At 40.9% G+C, this 24,624-nt stretch overlaps 1 protein-coding gene across 2 annotated transcripts in view; it reads right to left on the bottom strand.

The window, feature by feature from the left end:
* LOC135093237 (ADAM 17-like protease) overlaps nucleotides 1-24,624 on the bottom strand; it is a 219,524-nt gene that overhangs the window by 178,641 nt on the left and 16,259 nt on the right. For both annotated transcript variants that reach the window (XM_063992245.1, XM_063992244.1), the window contains exon 2: nucleotides 6,610-6,763. In XM_063992245.1, coding sequence (XP_063848315.1) covers nucleotides 6,610-6,763 — 154 coding nt within the window. The remainder of the gene's footprint in view (nucleotides 1-6,609; nucleotides 6,764-24,624) is intronic.

Here is a 24,624-nt window from a genome sequence, read left to right on the forward strand (position 1 = left end):
CATAGAAGCTGTTTTAGCTAGAGATGAGATGTGAAGTTTCCAGTTCAGATTATAAGTAAAGGACAGACCGAGGATGTTCAGTGTAGAAGAGGGGGACAGTTGAGTGTCATTGAAGAAGAGGGGATAGTTGTCTGGAAGATTGTGTCGAGTTGATAGATGGAGGAATTGAGTTTTTGAGGCATTGAACAATACCAAGTTTGCTCTGCCCCAATCAGAAATTTTAGAAAGATCAGAAGTCAGGCGTTCTGTGGCTTCCCTGCGTGATATGTTTACCTCCTGAAGGGTTGGACGTCTATGAAAAGACGTGGAAAAGTGCAGGGTGGTATCATCAGCATAGGAGTGGATAGGACAAGAAGTTTGGTTTAGAAGATCATTAATGAATAATAAGAAGAGAGTGGGTGACAGGACAGAACCCTGAGGAACACCACTGTTAATAGATTTAGGAGAAGAACAGTGCCCGTCTACCACAGCAGCAATAGAACGGTCAGAAAGGAAACTTGAGATGAAGTTACAGAGAGAAGGATAGAAACCGTAGGAGGGTGGTTTGGAAATCAAAGCTTTGTGCCAGACTCTATCAAAGGCTTTTGATATGTCCAAGGCAACAGCAAAAGTTTCACCAAAGTCTCTAAAAGAGGATGACCAAGACTCAGTAAGGAAAGCCAGAAGATCACCAGTAGAGCGGCCTTGACGGAACCCATACTGGCGATCAGATAGAAGGTTGTGAAGTGATAGATGTTTAAGAATCTTCCTGTTGAGGATAGATTCAAAAACTTTAGATAAGCAGGAAATTAAAGCAATAGGACGGTAGTTTGAGGGATTAGAGCGGTCACCGTTTTTAGGAACAGGTTGAATGTAGGCAAACTTCCAGCAAGAAGGAAAGGTAGATGTTGACAGACAGAGCTGAAAGAGTTTGACTAGGCAAGGTGCAAGCACGGAGGCACAGTTTCGGAGAACAATATGAGGGACCCCATCAGGTCCATAAGCCTTCCGAGGGTTTAGGCCAGCAAGGGCATGGAAAACATCATTACGAAGAATTTTAATACGAGGCATGAAGTAGTCAGAGGGTGGAGGAGAGGGAGGAACAAGCCCAGAATCGTCCAAGGTAGAGTTTTTAGCAAAGGTTTGAGCAAAGAGTTCAGCTTTAGAAATAGATGTGATAGCAGTGGTGCCATCTGGTTGAAGTAGAGGAGGGAAAGAAGAAGAAGCAAAGTTATTGGAGATATTTTTGGCTAGATGCCAGAAATCACGAGGGGAGTTAGATCTTGAAAGGTTTTGACATTTTCTGTTAATGAAGGAGTTTTTGGCTAGTTGGAGAACAGACTTGGCATGGTTCCGGGCAGAAATATAAAGTGCATGAGATTCTGGTGAAGGAAGGCTTAAGTACCTTTTGTGGGCCACCTCTCTATCATGTATAGCACGAGAACAAGCTGTGTTAAACCAAGGTTTAGAAGGTTTAGGACGAGAAAAAGAGTGAGGAATGTACGCCTCCATGCCAGACACTATCACCTCTGTTATGCGCTCAGCACACAAAGACGGGTCTCTGACACGGAAGCAGTAGTCATTCCAAGGAAAATCAGCAAAATACCACCTCAGGTCCCCCCAACTAGCAGAGGCAAAATGCCAGAGGCACCTTCGCTTAGGGGGATCCTGAGGAGGGATTGGAGTGATAGGACAAGATAAAGATATGAGATTGTGATCGGAGGAGCCCAACGGAGAAGAAAGGGTGACAGCATAAGCAGAAGGATTAGAGGTCAGGAAAAGGTCAAGAATGTTGGGCGTATCTCCAAGACGGTCAGGAATACGAGTAGGGTGTTGCACCAATTGCTCTAGGTCATGGAGGATAGCAAAGTTGTAGGCTAGTTCACCAGGATGGTCAGTGAAGGGAGAGGAAAGCCAAAGCTGGTGGTGAACATTGAAGTCTCCAAGAATGGAGATCTCTGCAAAAGGGAAGAGGGTCAGAATGTGCTCCACTTTGGAAGTTAAGTAGTCAAAGAATTTCTTATAGTCAGAGGAGTTAGGAGAGAGGTATACAGCACAGATAAATTTAGTATGAGAATGACTCTGTAGTCGTAGCCAGATGGTGGAAAACTCGAAAGATTCAAGAGCGTGGGCACGAGAGCAGGTTAAGTCATCGCGCACATAAACGCAGCATCCAGCTTTGGATCGAAAATGAGGATAGAGAAAGTAGGAGGGAACAGAAAAGGGGCTACTGTCAGTTGCCTCAGACACCTGAGTTTCAGTGAGGAAAAGAAGATGAGGTTTAGAAGAGGAGAGGTGGTGTTCTACAGATTGAAAATTAGATCTTAGACCGTGAATGTTGCAGAAGTTAATGAAGAAAAAGTTGAGGGGGGTGTCAAGACACTTAGGGTCGTCGACGGAAAGGCAGTCCGACCTGGGGACATTTATGGTCCCCTCCCCAGATGGGGACTCCGAGGCTGGTTTAGGAGTCGCCATGATTTTAAAATTTTTTGAGTGAAGGGTGTGTGTGTTATTAGGTGCTTGTAGTTTTGTGTGGAGGAAGAGAGTTGTCTTTAGAGGGCAGGCTGTGACTACCCCCTTGTGTTGTGAGACACAAAGAGAAACGTTCAGTGAGGTCACAGCTGGGTTTAATGATAAGTTCACAGCACCCCCTGAACAGTGCTTTAGACCTCACTGGGAGTAATTATTGTTTCGGCAGGTGTCTACTGCCTCCTCCTTACATTTATTACTTGCCTCCTCCTAGCCCATTTATATAGAAGAGGAGTCTCCATAGTAGTCTGCCAGGGAAGTGACACCCAGGGAAGTGACTCCTTAGCAATACAAGTGTACAAGTCAAGTTTTGTGCACAGTGAGCAGTGACTGACTCTCCTGTGTGCTTGTGGGCACTCTTCCATTTTGTAATAGTTTCTTGTGTCTTTTGTTAGTTTCCCTGTTTGTTTTAAATGTTGCTGTGGGCTGACTACTTAACTTCCAAAGTGGAGCACATTCTGACTCTCTTCCCTTTTGCAGAGATATCCATTCTTGGAAACTTCAATGTTCACCACCAGCTTAGGCTTTCCTCTCCTTTCACTGACCATCCTGATGAACTAGCCTTCAACTTTGCTATCCTCCACGACCTAGAGTAATTGGTGCAACACTCTGACTGTCTTGGTGATAAGCCCAACATTCTTGATCTTTTCCTAACTTCTAATTCTTCTGCTTATGCTGTTACCCTCTCTTCTCCGTTGGGCTCCTCCAATCACAATCTCAAATCTGTATCTTGTCCTATCGCTTCAATCCCTCCTCAGGATCCCCTTAAGCGGAGGTGCCTCTGGCGTTTTGCCTCTGCTAGTTGGGGGGACCTGAGGAGGTATTTTGCTGATTGTCCTTGGAATGAGTACTGCTCCTGTGTCAGAGACCTGTCTTTGTGTGCCAAGTGCATAACAGAGGTGATAGTGTCTGGCAAGGAGGCATACATTCCTCACTCCTTTTCTCAACCTAAACCTTCCAAACACAGCCTGTTCTCGTGCTATACATGATAGAGGAGAGGTGGTCCATGAAAGGTACTTAAGCTTTCCATCACCAGAATCTCATGCGCTTTATATTTCTGCCCGGAACCATGCCAAGTCTGTTCTCCAACTAGCCAAAAACTCCTTCATTAATAGAAAGTGTCAAAATCTTTCAAGATCTAACTCCCCTCGTGACTTCTGTCATCTAGCCAAAAACATCTCCTATAACTCTGCTTCTTCTTCTTTCCCTCCTTTATTTCAACCAAATGGCACCACTGCTATCACATCTATCTCTAAAGCTGAACTCTTTGCTCAAACCTTTGCTAAAAACTCTACCTTAGATGATTTAGGGCCTGTTCCTCCCTCTCCTCTACTCTCTGACCACTTCATCCTACCTATTAAAATTCTTCGCAATGATCTTTTCCATGCCCTCGCCGGCCTTAACCCTTGGAAGGCTTATGGGCCTGATGGGGTCCCTCCTATTGTTCTCCGAAACTGTGCCTCCATGCTTGCACCTTTCCTAATCAAACTCTTTTTACCCTGTCTGTCAACATCTACTTTTCCTTCTTGCTGGAAGTTTGCCTACATTCAGCCTGTTCCTAAAAAGGGTGACCATTCTACTCCCTCAAACTACTGTCCTATTGCTTTAATTTCCTGCCTATCTAAAGTTTTTAATCTATCCTCAACAGCAAGATTCTTAAACATCTATCACTTCACAACCTTCTATCTGATCACCAGAATGGGTTTCATCAAGGCTGCTCTACTGGTGATCTTCTGGCTTTCCTTACTGAATCTTGGTCATCCTCTTTTAGAGATTTTGGTGAAACTTTTATTGTTGCTTTAGATATATCAAAAGCTTTTGATAGAGTCTGGCACAAAGCTTTAATTTCCAAACTACCCTCCTACAGCTTCTATCCTTCTCTCTGTGACTTCATCTCAAGTTTCCTTTCTGAACATTCTATTGCTGCTGTGGTAGACAATCAATGTTCTTCTCCTAAATCTATTAACAGTGGTGTTCCTCAGGGTTCTGTCCTGTCACCCACTCTCTTCCTGTTATTCATTAATGACCTTCTAAACCAAACTTCTTGTCCTATCCACTCCTACACTGATGATACCACCCTGCACTTTTCCACATCTTTCCATAGACACCCAAGCCTTCAGGAAGTAAACATTTCATGCAGGGAAGCCACAGAATGCCTGACTTCTGATCTTTCTAAAATTTCTGATTGGGCAGAGCAATGCCTCAAAAACTCAATTCCTCTATCTATCAACTCAACACAACCTTCCAGACAACTATCGCTTCTTCTTCAATGACACTCAACTATCCCCCTCTTCTACACTGAACATCCTTGGTCTATCCTTTACTTATAATCTGAACTGGAAACTTCACATCTCATCTCTAGCTATAACAGCTTCTATTAAGTTAGGCATTCTGAGATGTCTCTGCCAGTTTTTCTCACCTCCCCAACAGCTAACTCTGTACAAGGGACTTATCCATCCATGTATGGAGTATGCTTCACATGTCTGGGAGGGTTCCACTCATACCACTCTTCTAGACAGGGTGGAATCAAAAGCTTTTCATCTCATCAACTCCTCTCCTCTAACTGCCTATCTTTAGCCTCTCTCTTATAGCTGCAATGTTGCATCTCTGGCTATCTTCTACTGCTATTTTCATGCTAACTGCTCTTCTGATCTTGCCAACTGTATGCCTCCACTCCTCCTGCATCCTTGCTGCACAAGACTTTCTCCTTTCTCTCACCCCTATTCTGTCCACCTCCATAATGCAAGAGTTAACCAGTATTCTCAATCATTCATCCCTTTCTCTGGTAAACTCTGGAACTCTCTGCATGCCTCTCTATTTCCACCTTCCTGTGACTTGAATTCCTTCAAGAGGGAGATTTCAAGACACTTATCCTTCAATTTTTGACTACTGCTTTGGATCCTGTTCTGGGACTGCCATCTTGGCTTCTTTTTTATTGGATTTTTGTTGCCCTTGGCCAGTGTCCCTCTTACATAAAAAAAAAAAAAGCTATAACACTGTTGGGCAGTGGGAGGACTGTCACAGTGGGTGGAAGCCCAATGGGGTATTATACCTTGATGATATGCATGTTATCATATGCTAACTGTTTTTCCTAGATGTGGTGGTCAATTCTTATGCAGCTGTGGGTGCTTAGTGCTGTTTGGAGCATCACCCTTGTCTGTAGGGTTGGTAAAACAATATGGCAAACTCAACTTGTTGTGACCTGGAGTTACGACCACTGTGAATAGGGTGCAGGAGTCACAAGGGACCCTGTACACCCATCTGTGAGCCCTCCACTGAGTCCACATAAGAGGTGGCTCAGTGAAGTTAGTCCAGGCGCAGCAGCTTGGTGAAGGGGCTGGAAATTGTGGTCGTAACAATATATACACTAAACAAGCATGGCAAAACACTTTGCCACTTTAGCCTTCTCACAACAGACAACTGTCTATTCTCAATACTCAAAGTGTAGGTACAGGAACAAGTTACATCATTGTGTACACAGATGCAACAACCAGCTTTGGTTTGAAATTGAGAATAGAAAACATAAAAGAGAAAAGAAAACAGTAAGTTGTATAGGCTTGTGAGAAATAGAAGGTAAGGTCTCGAGTAAATTAAGTGATATTCTACAAAAAGCAAGTTAGATCTGTGACTGCAAATGATTATAATAATAATAATAATGATAATATTGATAATAATAACAATGCAAAAGTTACATAAACTATCAAGACATCCTAAGTCCATTACTAAAAGATGGTCTAGTATGGAGGCATTTATGATTCCCACCCCAGATGGAGACTCTGAGACGGTTTTTTCTATGTTCCATGACAATAATATTAGTTTTAAGATTGTGTAGATATACTGCAGCATGAATTGTATAGTGTCAACAGTTAGAGAGATTGTCTAGACTCTAGAGTGCAAGCTACAACTGCACTCAGTGTTAAGACATGAAAGAAAACATGCAAAGTGGACACTTTAAAGATGACAGTGAAAACTAGTAACCAGAACAAGTTATTTTCCTGCTATGATCAAATTCATTGATCCTTTGTGTAGCACCTCATGCAATCATAAACTGATACCAAAGATCTTAATAAACACCACTTTTTTCTCTTTTTCAAACCATACCTTCCAAGTGCATTAAACTGTACTTCTTTGATCTTATTGAAACGATGATTACTCTCTGTGGTTCCTCTTTTCACAATATGATGCTTGAAGGCTGAAGAATCAATTAATTCATAATACTTCAAGTTGGGATGGTATGGCCGTGGTTTGAAGAAACCTGAAAAGATAATTTATATATTTATTACAAACTTAATAAAAAAGAATTACAAGCTATGTGTGTAGATTGCAAGAATAAGAGACACTTAAGAATCAAGAATCAAGGATAAATAAAAAATGGCAAATACCTCATTTATCTTTGTAAAGAATAGGATCAACATAAACTATTTAAAAGAAGGTTAACCTTGGGCACAAAAAAAAAAAAATTACAAAAATTGTTTGAAGACTGGTTTGAAGACTATTAGTTTGAGCTGGGGATTTTTTTTTTATATATATATATATATATATAAATTCCTGTTTGCAGAACTTCACTTTCTGATCACACTGACCTTACTCACACTCCTTCCATCTCCTCTCCCACTTACAAACCCTTTTTTCCCTAGAGGAAGGTGTGGTCATTCTTCAGTCCCAGTCTCATATTACCACTTCTTCACTTCTTTTCCTTGGAAGTTTATTGTATGTACTATAATAACCATGTAAATAGGAATTCATTTGAAAATCAATAAATCTCAGTTAAAAAAAATTGTAAAAAGTCTGCATGAAATCACTCAGAATACAGAGATCATTGAATTTATGAGAATTTTGTGGCATGTTTAACTCCTTTCCTGAATAGGGATTGCCATTCCATCCATGTTTCTTGGTGACTAAGCCAAGCCTCATCTCACTACACCTGATTAACTATATGGCACTTGGAAGCTTCTTTATCTTTACAAATATCTGTCTTTTGTGCATGCATAGGTATTAACTCTGTTTTGAAGCCCATCTGAAATACAGTGTTTCCCGCATATTCACAGTTCAGTACTTGTGGTTTCACATATTTGCATATTTTTACCAAATGTCCCCACAGGCTCAGTCTTTCAGCCCAAAGAGCCTGAATTATTCTTTCAATTATCGTAAATAACAGTAAATCCTCAATATAATAAACACATATGGAGGAAAGGTGCATTACTGAAAACAAAAAAAATCACTATATCCAGGGAGAGAGAGAGAGAGAGAGAGAGAGAGAGAGAGAGAGAGAGAGAGAGAGAGAGAGAGAGAGAGAGAAATGTAGCTGTGTAATAGCCAGTGACCTTGATAACTCTCTCTCTCTCTCTCTCTCTCTCTCTCTCTCTCTCTCTCTCTCTCTCTCTCTCTCTCTCTCTCTCTCTCTCTCTGCTACTGGCTGCTGTGGCGAGCAGACATGTCTGTTTGAGCTCCCATTTCTGTTCCCTATTCCTACGGACATGGAAGTGCTGGTGAGAAAGTAGAGGAAGACCCAAAAATTATCTCATTCAACAAGAAAGAAATGACAATGATAAAGGACGTAATTGACATCTTGTTACCTGAAATAGCCAAGGTATTTACCATCTCAGTGATCATTGCCATGACTGCAGCAGTGAAAAAACAAACATTTGATAGCTTCTTGTTACAACGGCAACCCCTACAAATGAAATACGAGTGCGGCAGACTGAAGCAATACCAGAAAAGTGATAACCTATGCATTTACAGAATGGAGGAGGAAAGTGAAGAAAGTAAGAAGGCACTGGAAGAGAAAGTGATCAAGCTTGCTTCAAGCATGGGTGTCAGTTTACAAGCCAATGACATCTCAATGGTTCAGCAATTGGGGAAGCCTCAAGACCATGAATGCCATCACTGTGAGATTCTGTTGAAGAAAAAGAGAAACACACTCCTGCATAAAAAAGATGAACTGAAGAAAAAAGACAGCCAAGTGTTCACCTATGAAAAGCTGACACCCATACAATTTGCAATGAGGCAAATGGTGAAGGAAGAAGCTGGTGTGAAGGTTACAACAAGGAACGGTAAGATTGTGGCTTGGGTGACTGACAATCTGAATTTGGCCATAGAGATCAACACTCTAGATGACCTGAGCAAAGTGGTATCATGACACTGGACCTGAAACAACTACAAATGGAATATATCATATGGGAAAATACCATATATCACGTGTGGAGTACAACCATGTTCACCAAAAAAACCTGTTTCCAGAGGTAAATCAGGAGTTAATGTAATGTTTCAATGATTTGTAAAGATATTTCTATACCGTCATTAAATGTCTGTAGTCTCAAGAGCAAATTGCGAGTTCCAGATTTTACTGATTTGTGTAAAATTCATGATTTATTGTGTTTTAGTGAAATATGATGTGATGAAATTGACATGCAGAATGTGAAGGATTCATTTAATAGCATTGGCTTTGAAGTTTACTATTGTGTAAGAAACAAAATCGGTTTATGTACGATATGTTGGGCCAGTTGGCATCACTGGCTACGCGGGCAAGCTTGGGCAGTGTGGAGCCACACACTGTCCAGCAAGGTCACTTCTTGTGCGCTCTTCAATAATGCCATAGGAAGTTGGAACTGTGTCCATCCACACATCTAATATGGCGCACTGAGTAGGATGCAACCAAAAGACACCAACATGGCTGCATCAAGACCAAGGCTTTTCACACCTGTTGGCAGGCGACGTCCAAATGTCGCCAGCTCTTCCCAGCATCTGATACCCTCCAGCAACCTGAACATCATCTTGGACATGGACAACCTGGTTGGGCTGTTTGCCTCTGCATGCACGAGCAGTGGTAACTTCTGGCCTGTACAGGCTCCGAGACCCTGTGGACAGAAGACAGTGGCCACGCCGCTGAAATGCGAGGGTGACATGACAGCGGCAGCTTTCTGGACATGGAGAAAGTCAATGGAGGCCTGCATGCAGCTAAACGAACGGACACTGTCAGTATCTGTCATCCACATATGCCTGAATTGTGTTTCCAAACTACAGCAGACAATCGACACCAGGTTCACTGGAGACAAGTGGGAGAATCTCACACCCAAACAAGCCCTCAACGCAATTGGTGAGTTGGTCACGCACTCAACAAACCAAGCTGTCCAGTGGAGCAGCTTCTTCAGTAGCAGGCAGGGTGAGCTGGAACCCATGAAGGACTATTTCCAGCGGTGTTCTGCAGAAGCTGCTGAGTGCGATTTCCAGTATCCCGTGTGTGAAGGGGACCTCTCAGACTACATGCTCTTGTGGAAACTCGTGGTCAGCCTCAGTGATCCAGTCCTGAAGGAGGTGTTCCAAGGATGTCCTGCCTTCACCAGTGTCGAGAAGTTACGTGAAAAGTGTTTTGCCCATGAGGCAGCAGTTCACGACTCAGGTGAATGGGGTTGAGCGCCTGGCAGCGCAGCGGTAGCTGTAGGTACTGTGTGCACCAAGGACAAGGAGGATGTGGAGTGCGCTGCCACCTCCTGACCTGCCAATCACTCAAGCTTCACAAGGTGTGGTACGTTCCATGGCCATGGCAAGGGCCAGTGCCCCACAAGTGGGGCCCAATGCCTCAAGTATTTGAAAATGGGGCATTTTAAAAAGTGTTGTAAAGGAAAAGTGGCCAGCTGTAAGGACGTGGCTGCAGTAATGGGACCCATGACAGCTGCCACAAGTCAGCTGTTCCTCCATCCGCGATTGGAAGTGAAGATAACACAGGGCATGCATGGTATCGGCCCTGCAAGTGTTCTGGCAGTGGCAGATACAGGTGCTATGGTGTGTGTGGCTGGTACTACTCTTATGAGCAAGCTTCAGTTATGTACTGATTAACTAAGAAAGTGTTAAGGACCTGAGAGATGTGGCAGACATGTAGGTCCAGTGCTTAGGTTCCACTACATGCCACATTAGCTCTGGAGACCAGTCCATGAAGCAAGAGTTGTATTTTGTGCACTCGGCAAAGGACATGTACCTTTCCCTGGAAGCCTGCATGGGGCTCGGTCTGGTGCCTGAAAACTTTCCGCGACACACACAGTTCCTGATAGGAGCAGCATGCAACAAGGAAGCTTGAGGGGACAAGAGTTGCCAGGTACCGCACAGCCCTACTGAAGTGCCCTTCTCCCCTCTGGAGGAGAATGTTGCAGGGCTTGAGGGGTGGTTTCTGAAGCACTTTTCATCAATGACTTTCAACACTGCCAGGTCCCCACTGCCAGTGATGGCAGGCCCTCCCCACCGCATCCATCTAGTACCAGGCCCTATACCACGTGCCTGTCACACTCTGGCAGCCATACTGAAACATTGAGAAGCTGAGGTAAAGGCACAACTAGATGAAAATGTTAAAAGTTGTGTCATCAAGTCAGTGCCTGCTGGAGAGGCCACTGAATGGTGCACAAGGATGGTGGTGGCTGTGAAAAATAACAGTCAACCCAGACGTACTGTAGATTTCCAGCTACTGAACTCTTGCTGCAAAAGGGAAACTCACCATACAGCTGCCCCCTCTGACATGGTCTCTGGTATACCAGCGCACACCTACAAAACTGTTGCAGACGCCTTCTGGGGATTTCACCAGGTGAGCCTGGATGTGGAAAGTCAGCAGCTGACCACATTCATAACTCCCTGGGGCCGGTTTAGATACAGAAGGAAGCCCATGGGACATTGCTCAGCATCTGATGCGTATACCAGGCACTTCAACGATGTCATGCAGGATATACCACGTAAATACAAGTGCATAGATGACACTCTTCTCTATGATGCCTGCATGGAGGACGTATTCTGGCATGCGTACGAGTTCCTAGACACATGATCCCAAAGCTAGGCTAGGATCACCATGAAACCAGAAAAGTTCAAGTTTTGCTGCAGAGAAGCTGAGTTTGTTGGTCCCCACTTGGGATGGGATCACTACCAGCCCAAGTTTGAACACTTAGCAGCCATCAGGGACTTTCCCATGCCAAACCAGCCAACCATCACTGACATCAGATCCTGACACGGCATGGTCAATCAACTGGTGCCATTTCTCACTACAACGCCTATCATGGAGCTATTCCGTGAGCTTCTCAGGAGGCCAGATGGCAATCGAGTATATTGGGATGACCAACTGAAGCAGAAGTTCCACCAGGCACAGGCTACACTCTGCCAGCTGGCCAAGGATGACTTCGTGTACTACGATAGATCCTGGCCTACAGTTGTGACAGACTGGTCCAAGGAAGGGATTGGGTTTGTGGTACTGCAGCAGTACTGCACTTGTATCTCACCAAATTTGCTGTTCTGCTGCAAAGGGGGCTAGTGTCTGGCCCTTAGTGGCATCCGCCACTTGAGTAAAGCAGAGGCTGGGTATTCAGCGATTGAAGGAGAGGCTCTAGCTATAGCATGGTGCTTGAGCAAGGCTCGGCTGTTTCTCCTTGGATGCCCTAACCTCATCGTGGTGACAGATCATCACTCATTAGTGGGGCTGTTCAGAGACAGATCCCTCACTGATGTGGTGAACCCAAGGCTGTTTTGTCTTAAGGAAAAGACCCTGCAGTTCAGGTTCACAGTTAAATACCTGCCGGGCAAGCATAATAAAGCAGGTGACTCTCTCTCACAATTCTCTGGATGAGGACGATAAGGACCAAGTGGGGAGACATAGTGGCTGTGGTACATGCGGTGACAGTGGCAGTACTAAACCAGGATGGCAGCATCGTCATGGACGAAAAGACTGTGACCAGAGCAGCAGCGGAAGATCCAGAATACCAGCTGCTGATTAGCAAGGTGCTATCTGGGAATTGGCACCAACACAAAGCACAAGAAGCACCCTGCCTACACCCCTATTATGCAGTGAGAGATAGGCTGGCGGTAAATGAAGACTTAGTTACCTACACTTCCAGTGAGGAGAGTGTTCGTTTGGTAATACCTGCCTCCCTCCGCCACAGTAGCGGTGTACTAGATAAATATAGTGCATAGCACCAAATCTGAACTTTTGGTCAGCAAAAGAAACAATATCGAGGCCAATTTCATTTTGCAAGTCGACTACTCATATCTCTGAACATTTGTAGTTCATTACCTCGTAACTCAGACACCCTCTGTATTGGACATGATAAATAATCTACTGAAGTGTAACATCCTGATAGAGAGATACTCATGTGACACAAGTAATGTTTATGGTTATGGCAAAAAGTTATTGGATATGTGCAAGAATAATATGGTGTATATCTAATAGCAGAGTAGATGATGATTTAAGGATTGATACAGCAACTACGGTTTTCAATACTGTTGTAGACCATATCATTGGATCGCCTGTATTTTTAAAAACAGTGCCAACATTTAAGATATATGATTTTGACCCACTCTTCTCAGATGTCCATTGTGGTATATCCTTTACCTTTAAGAATTTCAAGAATAAAGAGAAAAAATGACTTTGTTCCACTGGGAATGGGAGGAATAAAAAGATGAACCTTCATGAGGAAAACATCAAATCAGGCAAATGGGATAAGAGTAAAACAGACAAATATATTCAAAACATAAATCGTGACTATGTACTAAGTGTAATTGTTAATGCCGATCATAAATCTGTTAATGCGCTAAATGAGTTTCAAGGCTGACCCAGCCTTGAGAATATTCTCTAGGAAAGGTAAGATATTCACAAAAAAAATCTAACAAAAGTGCAATGGTAACTTATAACAAGCAATGCTATATGAGTAGACAAGAGTATCATAAAACTAAACATAAGAACAATGTTTTGAAAACTGAGTCCTATAATGACATGATCAGAAAGAGTAAGAAATACAAACAGGAAATTAAAAGAATCCAAATAAAAGAAAAACAAGATTTTATTTCAAAGCTGAGAAATGCTAAAACCAAAGATTCCTGGTTGTATAGGCAGATTTTGCAACAGACAAAGAAAAAATTGATATACCAATTCTGGTCACAGAGTTTAAAGATCATTTTAAGCATCAAACTGCAGTATATCATAGTAATGAACAGCTAGAAATCAATATTGATCTTCATACTAATGTTCCATTATATAAAGAAGTAACTGAAGCTGAAGCACTAAGGTGCATTCACAACTTATGAATAATAAAGCTGGTGGTGATGATAATGTCATTAACAAATAAATTAAGAGCACAAAAGATGTAATATGTCCTTTGTATGTTCAGTTGTTTAACAAAGTGTTGGATACAGTGGTTGGGATCATGGTACCTCTCAAGGAATCTAGAGAAGCAGGAAGAGAAAATTCTAGAGCCCTGCACTGTTAGATGGCAATACCAACACTCAGATTTCATTTGCTGCAAGGATTGATGCCAGTTACACCAGATATAAACAAAACCATGTTGGACTGAGCAAGGATGGTCCCAAAAAGGTATATTTATTTTCTGATGTCAAGAAGTGAGTATAGTAGCAAATAAGAGATGAGGGGTACATAAATAAATGTTTACTCAATGTATAGTACTTCTAGGATGCAATTGTCATTTTAAGAAGGCTATAAAATACATAGTGTATCTGTTGAATCAGACATAACCTATACATATTCACTTCTACTTTCATGATGCATCTCACTGGCTAGAGCTCCTCATGCTGGATATTATGAATCCCATATATATGTGTTGCATATTAATACTAATGCCATCAATAATTTTTGAAAATTTACTGGCTTTCTTTCATAGGTTAGTTAAGTAGATTGGCTGGGTTTGGTTTCATTTAGTTAGGTAGGGAGCTTACGTTTGGTTTGGTTAAGTTAGGTTAGGTTAGGAACCCCATAATGTGTCAGAAACTTATAGTAATGCCACCAGCAATTTTTTTAAATTTATCAGCTTTTTGTTAGGAGTGCAACTGGTCTAAACTGTGAGCTGCAGTGTTGATGTGGTTAGTAATGGTATTTACAAGGACAAAACTATTTTTTTTCTTTTAAGTTTTGATGCGTTTTGACTAATTTGCACTTTATTTTTGTTGTAAATTACTCTGTTCCTTATGGTAGAGGGGTGGTAAAAACAAAAACCGAGTGATTTTGTGACAAAGTGATGGCAGATTTTTTAAAACACATCAAAACTTAAAATAAAAAAATATATATATAGTTTTGTACACCATATGGAGTTTGTAGGGAAACTGGAAATTTACCTGGGAATGTTTATTCATGTAATGGGTTTTTGCATGATAGTGCAGCAATTGAAATTCTTGGTAGGATATGACAAAAGATAATGTGTACATACAGAGTGTATATGGATAACAGCAAGATTCACATTAAGACCAGATGCATATTTTCATAAGCAAGTGTAGTTACTTGGGCAAAGTGCTACAATATATTGCTTGTACAATAATAATACAATATATTGCTTGTACGATAATAAATAAAACTACATGTATGTATTAGACTCTTGCTTGTTGTATGCTTGGTGTAGTGGTTTGTAGAGTACTCCAAGGGTGTGTTCAGAGTGCTGCTGAAGGGTACCAAGGAAAGACAAAGTGGTACTAGGCTGTGGTATATTAATAGAATACTGATATACAAGGAAGCGCCAGCCCGCCAGCATAAAGGGCTGGCAGGTGGATATGACTGACTGAAATAACAAGGAGCGCGGGAGAAAATAAGGTGGGCAGGGGAACACCTTGCATGGCTGTATCCAAAGACAACGACACTTGGACAATGCTCAGCCACACGTAAAGGCGTGCCCCCATGCCTCGCAAAACATACTGGTGACACGCAGATCACATAAAGAAAAATAAATAAATGAATGTGCGTAACTGTTTGAATAAAGACATGAATAAGAGCATAAGTGTGTTAACTATACTAATCTGTGTAAGTCAGGAAAGACATGGCATTTCTATGCCAAAAAAACTGCAATAATATTGAAAATATGGTGTTTCTTTTCCAAACAAATTGCAATAATAACACTGTACTGATAACGCACATGATGACGAAGCGAAAACTGGTAGCTGAGAAGTTCTTGAGTCTTGAAGCAACAAGAACACAGCTTAAATCAGTCAATGATGCATCCAGTGATGACTTCAAAAATCCAGGGGATTACATCAGTGAATAGCTTGAAGTCATATGGGAAAAGACTGCAGGCATTGCAAAAGAAAGCCTGATAGAGGTCCTGAAGCAGCTGCAAGCACTGTAGACATGTAGTAGTGTAGACAATTTGAGTCCATTCCTAAAGACTGTAAATCATTTGCCTCAATTTCTTGAGAGGGGACCATGCAGCAGGTCATTGCTCATGACTCCTTTGAGCCCCTTCATGAAATTCTGCACAGTAGGATGATCACAGCTTCCAGATATATTTCTCAATTTGACAAACAGATTTTCCAGTTTTGACTCAGTTGTCGAATGAAAAGATACTTTACTCTAAAGATCTGAACATCTTGAAACAGAGATTTGAATGCTGCTAAGTTGTTTAGCCAACCATCAATACAGTGAATTTGTACATGCTATGGTGCACAGACTTCCCACAACTTTATATAACTTGTGATATAAGAAATAAACTGATGATGACATGATTCTGACGATAACCCCCTAGAACTTCTTTGAAATTAAATTTTGTTGCACTGTTAAAACAATCAAACAATCTGTCTATTTCATATATAAAGTCTGCTGTATAAATGGCTCCCTTTGGAAGCAAACCCATGATGACATGGGTATAAATACCTGCTGCCACCGTGTGACTCATAACCTGTGTGGCACAACTGACCCTCATTTTTTAAAAGCCATCAAGACATATGTTTGTGGGTAAGTTTAGGAGTTAAGTCAAATTTTTTTATCACGATCAGTCTTGAAATTTTTCTTAAATATGGTCACATAAAATAATTTTGTCCCCAGTTTTAACAGAATACAGTGGAACCTTGGTTACTGAACATCTCCCTTTCCAAACAATTTGGTTTTCACATTTACTGTCTGCCCTGCTTGTTGCTTCATGTGATTTAAGTAAGCCTTTACTGTCTGTCCAGCTTGCTGCTTCATGTGATGTAAGTAGGCCATTACTGTCTGTCCTGCTTGCTGCTGCATGTGATGTTAGTAAGCCTTTACTGTCTGTTCTGCTTGCTGCTACATGTAATTTAATGAAAATATTTACAGCATAACCCTTTCCTATGTAAATGCATATGATATTAATCTGTAGTGTTTAGTATATATATATATATATATATATATATATATATATATATATATATATATATATATATATATATATATATATATATATATACCTCTTAGGTAAGTGTTTAGTATGTATATACAATTTCATTTTTGAGCCATATTACAGCCTTCAATTTTGCTTGTATATGTGAGACTTATCACTAACAGTAACAAAGAACATTTTGACAAGTCAGGAGAGAATGCTTTCATATACATACCCATCTTTTGGGCTTGGAGTTATTATAGACTGAATACTTCTGTAGAAACTGAGACACTTTGCGATTATTTTATTTCTTCAATGCCTTTGTCAACATGCATATAATATCAAAGCAATAAAATGAAATTGAAAGTTATGGTATTGGCGAGGGATAAAGACTTTGGTTATAAATCTTTTGGAGCACTAACACTGTTGCAGAGTTGGCTACACAGAGTGGGCTGCTGTGTTTCCTCAAATGTGATCAGATAAAAGGGAAAGTTACTTTCTCCTGGAAAGTTACTTCTCAAATCTATAATCAGTAAAGATTAAGAAACAGGAAACAAGACTTCAGAATAATCAGAAAGGAAAACTGAAAGTCATAAAATTCACAGTATGTTATGATCTTTAAGAACTGCAGGTGTAGAAAACCAGGGCATTGAGACATGGGGTGTTGCCAGATGTGCATCCAACCATTTTGTTGAACATACAATTCTTGTTTATTTACAGGTATTTATAATGTAAAGAACTATTTATTTATTACACATACTATAGGGTTGTGGAAAGTGTATGTAAAGGTGAAGATAAAAGTTTTAAAAAATATAACAAAATTCCTCATCCCTTGTCTAAGAAGGGAAAAAATCCAAGAATCAAAATCATATGGCAGTCACACTTCTATTCATGGCATGGGAATAATATATACATAAAACAATTTGTTATTTTTCTCATTTTAAAGGGTAAATAAAAAAAAATATATGAAAAAATGCAACCTGACAAGACCCCTATCTCTGGCAAAGCAGAACACTGTACAGGTCAATGGAAGTTTATAATTTTTAATAATGTGACCTGCAACAAATTGTGGATGTGAAAGTTACTGTTTTAATGAGATGCAGTATGTTTATGGAAATTATGAATGTGAATTATTAACTCCGTGATTAGTGTATGTTTTGTGTTTTGCTACATATTTTTTTTTCCAGGATATCAAGCTCAGAATAAAATATGAACAATAATTCACAATAAAAAAAAAAAACTATGTAAAAAAAATATAATTTTCAATTCAGGATGAACAAATTGACATAGTAGAAGAGTACAAATATCTGGGTGTAACTTTAAACTAAAGTGAAAATTTTAGGACATGTCAGGAGAATCTTTGTCAGCAAGGAAGGAGGGCAATGTACAGTTTGATTGTAAAAAGTTAGTATCCTCATTATGAAAGTTATTTAACCTTTTATATAAGAATAACAAGAAAAAAATATTTATGCAATACTCAACCATGAGTGAGGATAAATATATGGGATAGTCAACCCAAAAAAATTTTGTTTTTTAGTCTGCTTCCTAATAGTTATTTGTCCTGGGATTAGAGGCCAGTGTGGTAATTTCCTCCAAAGTTTAACAAGCACAAAGTTCTATACTCTAGACTCCTTGGTACCTATCTATAAGAATGTTGAAGAAGTTAGCGATAAGAATAATTACAGAGGCATCACACTTTTAAGTTGTTTGGGGAAGTTATTTACCACTCTGTTAAGTACAAGACTGCCTGATTTCTGTGAGGAAAAAACAAATTATTAAAGAAATCCAGGCAGGTTTTACACTAAGATATTCCACAACAGATCATGTTTTTGTAATAAAAAATTTGACTGATTTGTTTTTGTACAGCAAGAAGAAATTATTTGCATATTGATCTTATCTGGCAGGATGGTTTGTGGTACAAGTTATTCAAGATGGCGAGATTATGAGAGTTATAAAGAATATGTATAGTAATATTAAGTCTTGTGTTTCATGTAATCAGGAATTTTCTCATTACTTTGTAAGCTATAGTGGAGTAAGGCAGAGGGAAAACTTATCACCTGTTCTATTATCTTTATGTGTAAATGACACTGAAGATCATTCGTTGGAAAATAATTGTGATTTTGTTAAAATAGGTGATGAATGGATTGATAGTATGCTCAAAGTTCTAGTTCTTATGTATGCTGCAGACGAAAGGAGTATAAATAATGCACTTAAAGCTATGGGAACATAGTGTGACACATGGAATTTAGATGTAAATTGTAGTTACTGTATTCACTGAGAGAAAAAAAAAAAAAATATGTAAAAAAAACCATAATTTTCAATTCAGGGTGAACAAATTGACATAATAGAAGAGTACAAATATCTGGATGTAACTTTAAACTAAAATGAAAATTTTTGGAGATGTCAGAAGAATCTTTGTCAGCAAGGAAGGAGGGCAATGTACAGTTTGATTGTAAAAAGTTAGAAATTTAGCTTACCAACTGATTTTACAACTAGAACTATTTGAGGAAATGGTGTTGCCTATAATAATGTAAGGTTGCGAGATCTGGGGATATAAGGTATTCAAAGCATTATAAGTTGTACATTTAGCATTTCTTAAACATATTCTTGGTGTTATAAAGACTATTTGTAATGCTATGGTATATGGAGAACTGGGAAAATATCCTATCAATACTCACATCAAAAGTAGAATGTTAAGTTATTGGTTAAGGTTAATCAATGGTAAACAAGAAAACTTAGTCTTTTGAAACTGCATGATGAAAATAGTTTTAAGGGGGGGGACACTCTGCAAGTCACCTAAAATCCAAACTAAAACTATATCTACATTTTTTATGGCTATATTATGGAAATAATATGCAGAATCATAAATTATGAAAATATTTAAGTGATTGATAGATATTATGTACTAAATTATATTTATCTGATAGAGATTTGGGAAACTACTCATCAGTCTTTAAGTTGAAAGAGTAATTCAATAACTAGATTTTGTCATATAAACTTTGCTTAATATCAATATACAAAAATGTAGTGATTTTTCAAAGTAGAGTATCTGTTTTCTTTAAACACTTTGCTTGTGTTCTGAGAAGAAAAAAATCATAAAAATTCAAGTATTCACACAATTCAAAATCTATTCATACAAAACAGCCAGTTATATACAGATTAAGATGATACTAACCTAATGAAATTTGAATGATACATAACCAAGCTATTTCCATCCAAACTTACTCAAAAAAAAAAAAAAGAGAGATACAGAGCTTTAAAGATTTTAAATATGTGCCATACATTAAGTAAAAAAAAAAATTAGTTTAATCTTATTACTAGACTGTTCTTTTAGCAATCATTTAATACAAGTCTCATCTCTGAGTTTTCTATTTAGAATCCTCCAACCAGATAATTTGTATCAGCAATGATTTTCCTCATTTGCATGGTTGAACAGGTTTTTCCCTCTCCCTTATCCTATCCCAGTCTCTTAGACCATTTAACATTTTGGCATGAACTGGAAGTCCATGCTCATCATATATGTTACCTGCCACATACTTTTTATATTTAAAACGAACCTGACTTGGGCAACTGTAAAGTCAACAACTGGTTTCCCAAGACTTTTAACTTTGGGGTGTAAGGTTCATAGTCTTTGGTGCAGAGACTCATTGGGGTTTTGAATCATACCATGGAGGCACTCACACAGTTGAAAGGTGCTGAGAGGAGCAATAGTAACACTACCAAACGTACAATAAAATCTGATTGATGGAAAAAATAAACACATTTCCAGCCTAATTTCCTGGTTTGTTTACATGCAAGATTTAAATCCCCCAAGCCAGTGACATTTAAATGCCTAAGGTACCTCTATTTATTTACACAATAAAATTTACCAAAAAAAAAAAAAATTTGTCATAAGAAAAGATTTCAGACATGTAGGAGGTATGTTAGGCTACAGAGATTTTTCATGTCTTCTGCCGAGTGCCCACTTTAAGTCACCTTAGCTGAAGTACCGTATTTACTGACACATTAGACACACTTTTTTCTTCATAAAAAGTATCTAATAATCACCATGCATCTAATGTGGCTGTAGTACAGATGCCTAGGCCTATAAGCCTAGGCCTATAGGAATTGAAGCAGTAGTACACTAAGCACAAATACAAGATGTACCGGTAGTCAAAAAGTATTCGACCTTTGGCCAAAAACAAGTGATATTAAAAACTCACAATTTTTATTTTCTCCTTCAAAGTATTTGCCTTTGGAGTGTACACATTTTTGCCAGCATTCCTGCCACTGCTGGAAATATTTCTGGAAATCACTTTTTTGAGATGCTGTAGAGATGTGGCGTAATTTTGCTTAATGTCCTCTGTTGACTGAAATGTTCTCCCTTTGGGTGTATTTTTGAGCTCTGGGAATAGCCAAAAGTCACATGGAACCAAATCAGGGGAGAAGGGAGCCTGATGAACAAGTGGTGTGTTATGCTTAATGAGGAATGCATGGATGACATGGGTGGAATGAGCAGGTGCATTATCATGGTGGGGTTGCCATTTCAGATCAGGTCATTTTTGCCGCACAGCTTCATGAAGGTGGCAAAAACTTCCAGGTAGTATTCTTTGTTAATTGTCTGACCTTGTGGCGCATATTCATGGTGCACAATACCTCTTTAATAAAAAAAAAACAGGTCAGCACCATTTTAACATGGCTGTGCACCTGTCTTGCTTTCTTTGGTCTTGGTGAGAATGGATGCTTCCAATGGGACAATTGCTGTTTTGTTTCAAGATCATAGCTGTACACCCACGTCTCATTGCCAATGATGATAGTGTTCATAAAGTTTTGATCTTGGCTAACATACTCCAGCATGTCCTGGGAGATTTCCTTTCTGCTTTCTTTCTGCTGGTCAGACAGCAACTTTGGTACTAGTTTGGCCAACACCCTCCTCATGAACAAATCTTTTGTTATAATTGGCTAAACTGACCCATGGCTGATTCCAACTTTGGCAACAATCTCCTCAATTGCCACACAATGGACTTCCTAGACTTTTCTCAAACCTTTACAATCATTTCATCATTTCTGCTAGTTGAAGGTCTGCCACAACGTGGCTCACTGTCCACTGAGATGCAGCCATCTTTGAACCAGATGTACCACTCCTTTATTTGTGTTTTCCCTCCATCATCTCGAAAGGCCTTCTGAATCTTCTCAATAGTCTAGATTTGCATATCACTAAGTTTTTGGCAGAATTTGATACAGTATCTTTGCTCAATGCACTTGGTCATCTTAACTTAAAAAAGAAAAATTGCACAGCACACTTTTCATATCTGTACTCAACACATCACTGCAGGTGACTATTGCCACCTACAGACACAAAAATCTTTGTGCATGCTCATTGAGGGCATGGCCACTTAATATCCATGCGGATTTTGCTCATGCACTATTACATTGTGCTAACCAATTCAAGGTCAGATACTTTTCACTACACCTTGTATTGTTACTAATATTATTAATACTAATAAAATTCTCTCTCTCTCTCTCTCTCTCTCTCTCTCTCTCTCTCTCTCTCTCTCTCTCTTCCACTACACCTTGTATTGTTACTAATAATATTAACACTAATAAAATCTCTCTCTCTCTCTCTCTCTCTCTCTCTCTCTCTCTCTCTCTCTCTCTCCTTCCCTCCCCCTTCCCCGTCCTCCTCTTCCTTCTCTCCTTTCCCTCCATCCATCCTCTCTCTCTCTCTCTCTCTCTCTCTCTCTCTCTCTCTCTCTCTCTCTCTCTCTTTCCCTCCCCCTTTCCCTCCATCCATCCATCCTCTCTCTCTCTCTCTTTCTCTTCCTTTCTCTCCCTTCCCTGCCCTTCTCTCTCTTCCCTTCTCCCACTTCCCCACCCTCCTCTCTCTTCCCTTCTCCCCCTTCCCTGCCTTCCTCTCTCTTCCCTTCTCCACCTTCCATGCCCTCCTCTCTCTTCCCTTCTCCCTCCTCCCTGCGCTCTTCTCTCTTCCCTCCCTCCATCCATCTCTCTCTCTCTCTCTCTCTCTCTCTCTCTCTCTCTCTCTCTCTCTCTCTCTCTCTCTCTCTTTTCTGTGCCCTCCTCTCCCTTCCCTCCCCATTCCTTCTCTCCATCCATCCATCCATTCTCTCTCTCTCTCTCTCTCTCTCTCTCTCTCTCTCTCTCTCTCTCTCTCTCTCTCTCTCCTCCCCCTTCATCTCCCTTGTCCCTTATCTCTGACAGATAAGTGGGAGAGGTGACAGGGAGGGAGGTTTCAGACAAGACAAAAGAGGAAGGGGAGAAAAGGAAAAAGGGAAGGAAGGGACATAACCAAAGAAGAAGAGTACATGGGGCAAGGAAGTGGAGGAAGGGTGAAGGAGGAGGATGGGGAGAAAGTAGAAAGAATAAATATGAGAACCAAGGGTGAGGAGTGAGTGAAGACTTAAGGGAGAGAGGATGTATTGAGAAATAAGTATTCTCTTTCCCTGTCCTCCACTCCTTTTCATTTTCCTCCATCCATTTCCTTCGCATTTATGCTCCTTCCATCCATTTTCATTCTCAATCAACTTTTCATTCATTCAACTTTGCAATCCTCAAGATTGTTCTTATTCTCTTTTTTTTTTTTTTTATACAAATTTACATCATATGTGTTTACAGAGTTGCTGTACATATACTTTATATATTTAATACAACAAATTAGGCTAAAGAAATCACTTAATGCCTTCTATCAGAAAGCTTCTCTCTGTCCTGTCTGTGGCAACCACACATTCACTGCAGTCTTGAACTGCTGTCTGCTCCAGTGCTCATCACTTGGCTGCATGGTAACAAACGCATTCCTCCAGCCGATGTACGTATTCAGAAACTGTCTTTGTTGGTGCCACGTTCTGCAGCTGGGCTGGAGCAGCTCCCCAGGGGCGCGTGTGACAGCTCTGGTGGTGACTTCAGCATGTCAGGCAGGCTGCCAGAGAGCCTGTAGGTGCAGCACCACTTGGTGTTGCACCCTGAACATGATGGTGAGGCTCGCCATGTCCCGCTGGTGCTGGAGGGTGTGCAATGCAGGCTGAGGGCTGAGTTCACTGTTCCTGATGAGCTTCGCCACTCGGTCCTGCACCCTGTCTAGGAGAACAAGGTGCGCCCCAGACCAGGCACGCATACTCCAAGGAGGAGCGGACCTGCACCTTGTAAAGCAACTCTAGTCCCTTGGAGTCAAGGAGGCAGGAGATCCTCCTCAGGGATACCAGCTTCCCCAAGGCCTCTCCAGCGAGTCACTCCACGTGGGTCCTGAAGGTCAACTTACGGTCATAAGTGACCCCCAGCACCTCCACCTCATCCCGCGGCATCAGTGTCTCCCCGTTGAAGGTGAGGTGTGGGCCTCTACTCGTCCTGTTGATAGTGAGCTGCTGGGTTTTGTGAGCAGCAAACTTTACTTGCCACTTCCTTCCTCAGGCTGCAATGCGGCTCAGGGTGGCGCCGATGTCACGACTGGCTGCAGCTTCCTCCTCCAGTCCAAAGCTGTGATCTGCAAATGCCTTCGCAGTAGGAATGAGGTGCATCAGATCATTGACATACACATTCCACAGCAAAGGGCTGAAGCAGCTCCCTTGAGGAACACCTGCCCTTATGGGCTGTGGCTTTGATTCCTGCCCACTGATGATTACTTTGAGATGTCTGTCTCTTAAGTAATTCTCAAGGAGCTGGAGGAGTGCCCCATCCACACCTACAGTACGGAGCTTTGTGATGAAGGCTGCAAGCCACACTTTGTCGAATGCCCCCTCGATATCAAGAGCCACGATTGCCATGGTCTTCCCTTGGTCCAGGGCCCCACTCCACTCCATCGAGAGAGGAGCAGGTGCAGGTCTGCCACCAACCTCCCCTGCCTGAATCCAAACTGTCTGTTGCTCAGCAGGTGGTGCCTCTCGAGGTGCCCAAGGTGCCACATAACTCTCAAGACCACAACAGTTTCCAGTACTTTGCTCAGCACAGGCAGCAGGGACATGGGTCTGTAGTTTTTTGCCTCTGTCTTTGCATTTTTCTTGTGCAGTGGCACCACACTACTCCCCTTCCACATTTCAGGCCA

Source organism: Scylla paramamosain, chromosome 42 (assembly GCF_035594125.1).
Source record: "Scylla paramamosain isolate STU-SP2022 chromosome 42, ASM3559412v1, whole genome shotgun sequence".
Lineage (NCBI taxonomy): Eukaryota > Metazoa > Arthropoda > Malacostraca > Decapoda > Portunidae > Scylla > Scylla paramamosain.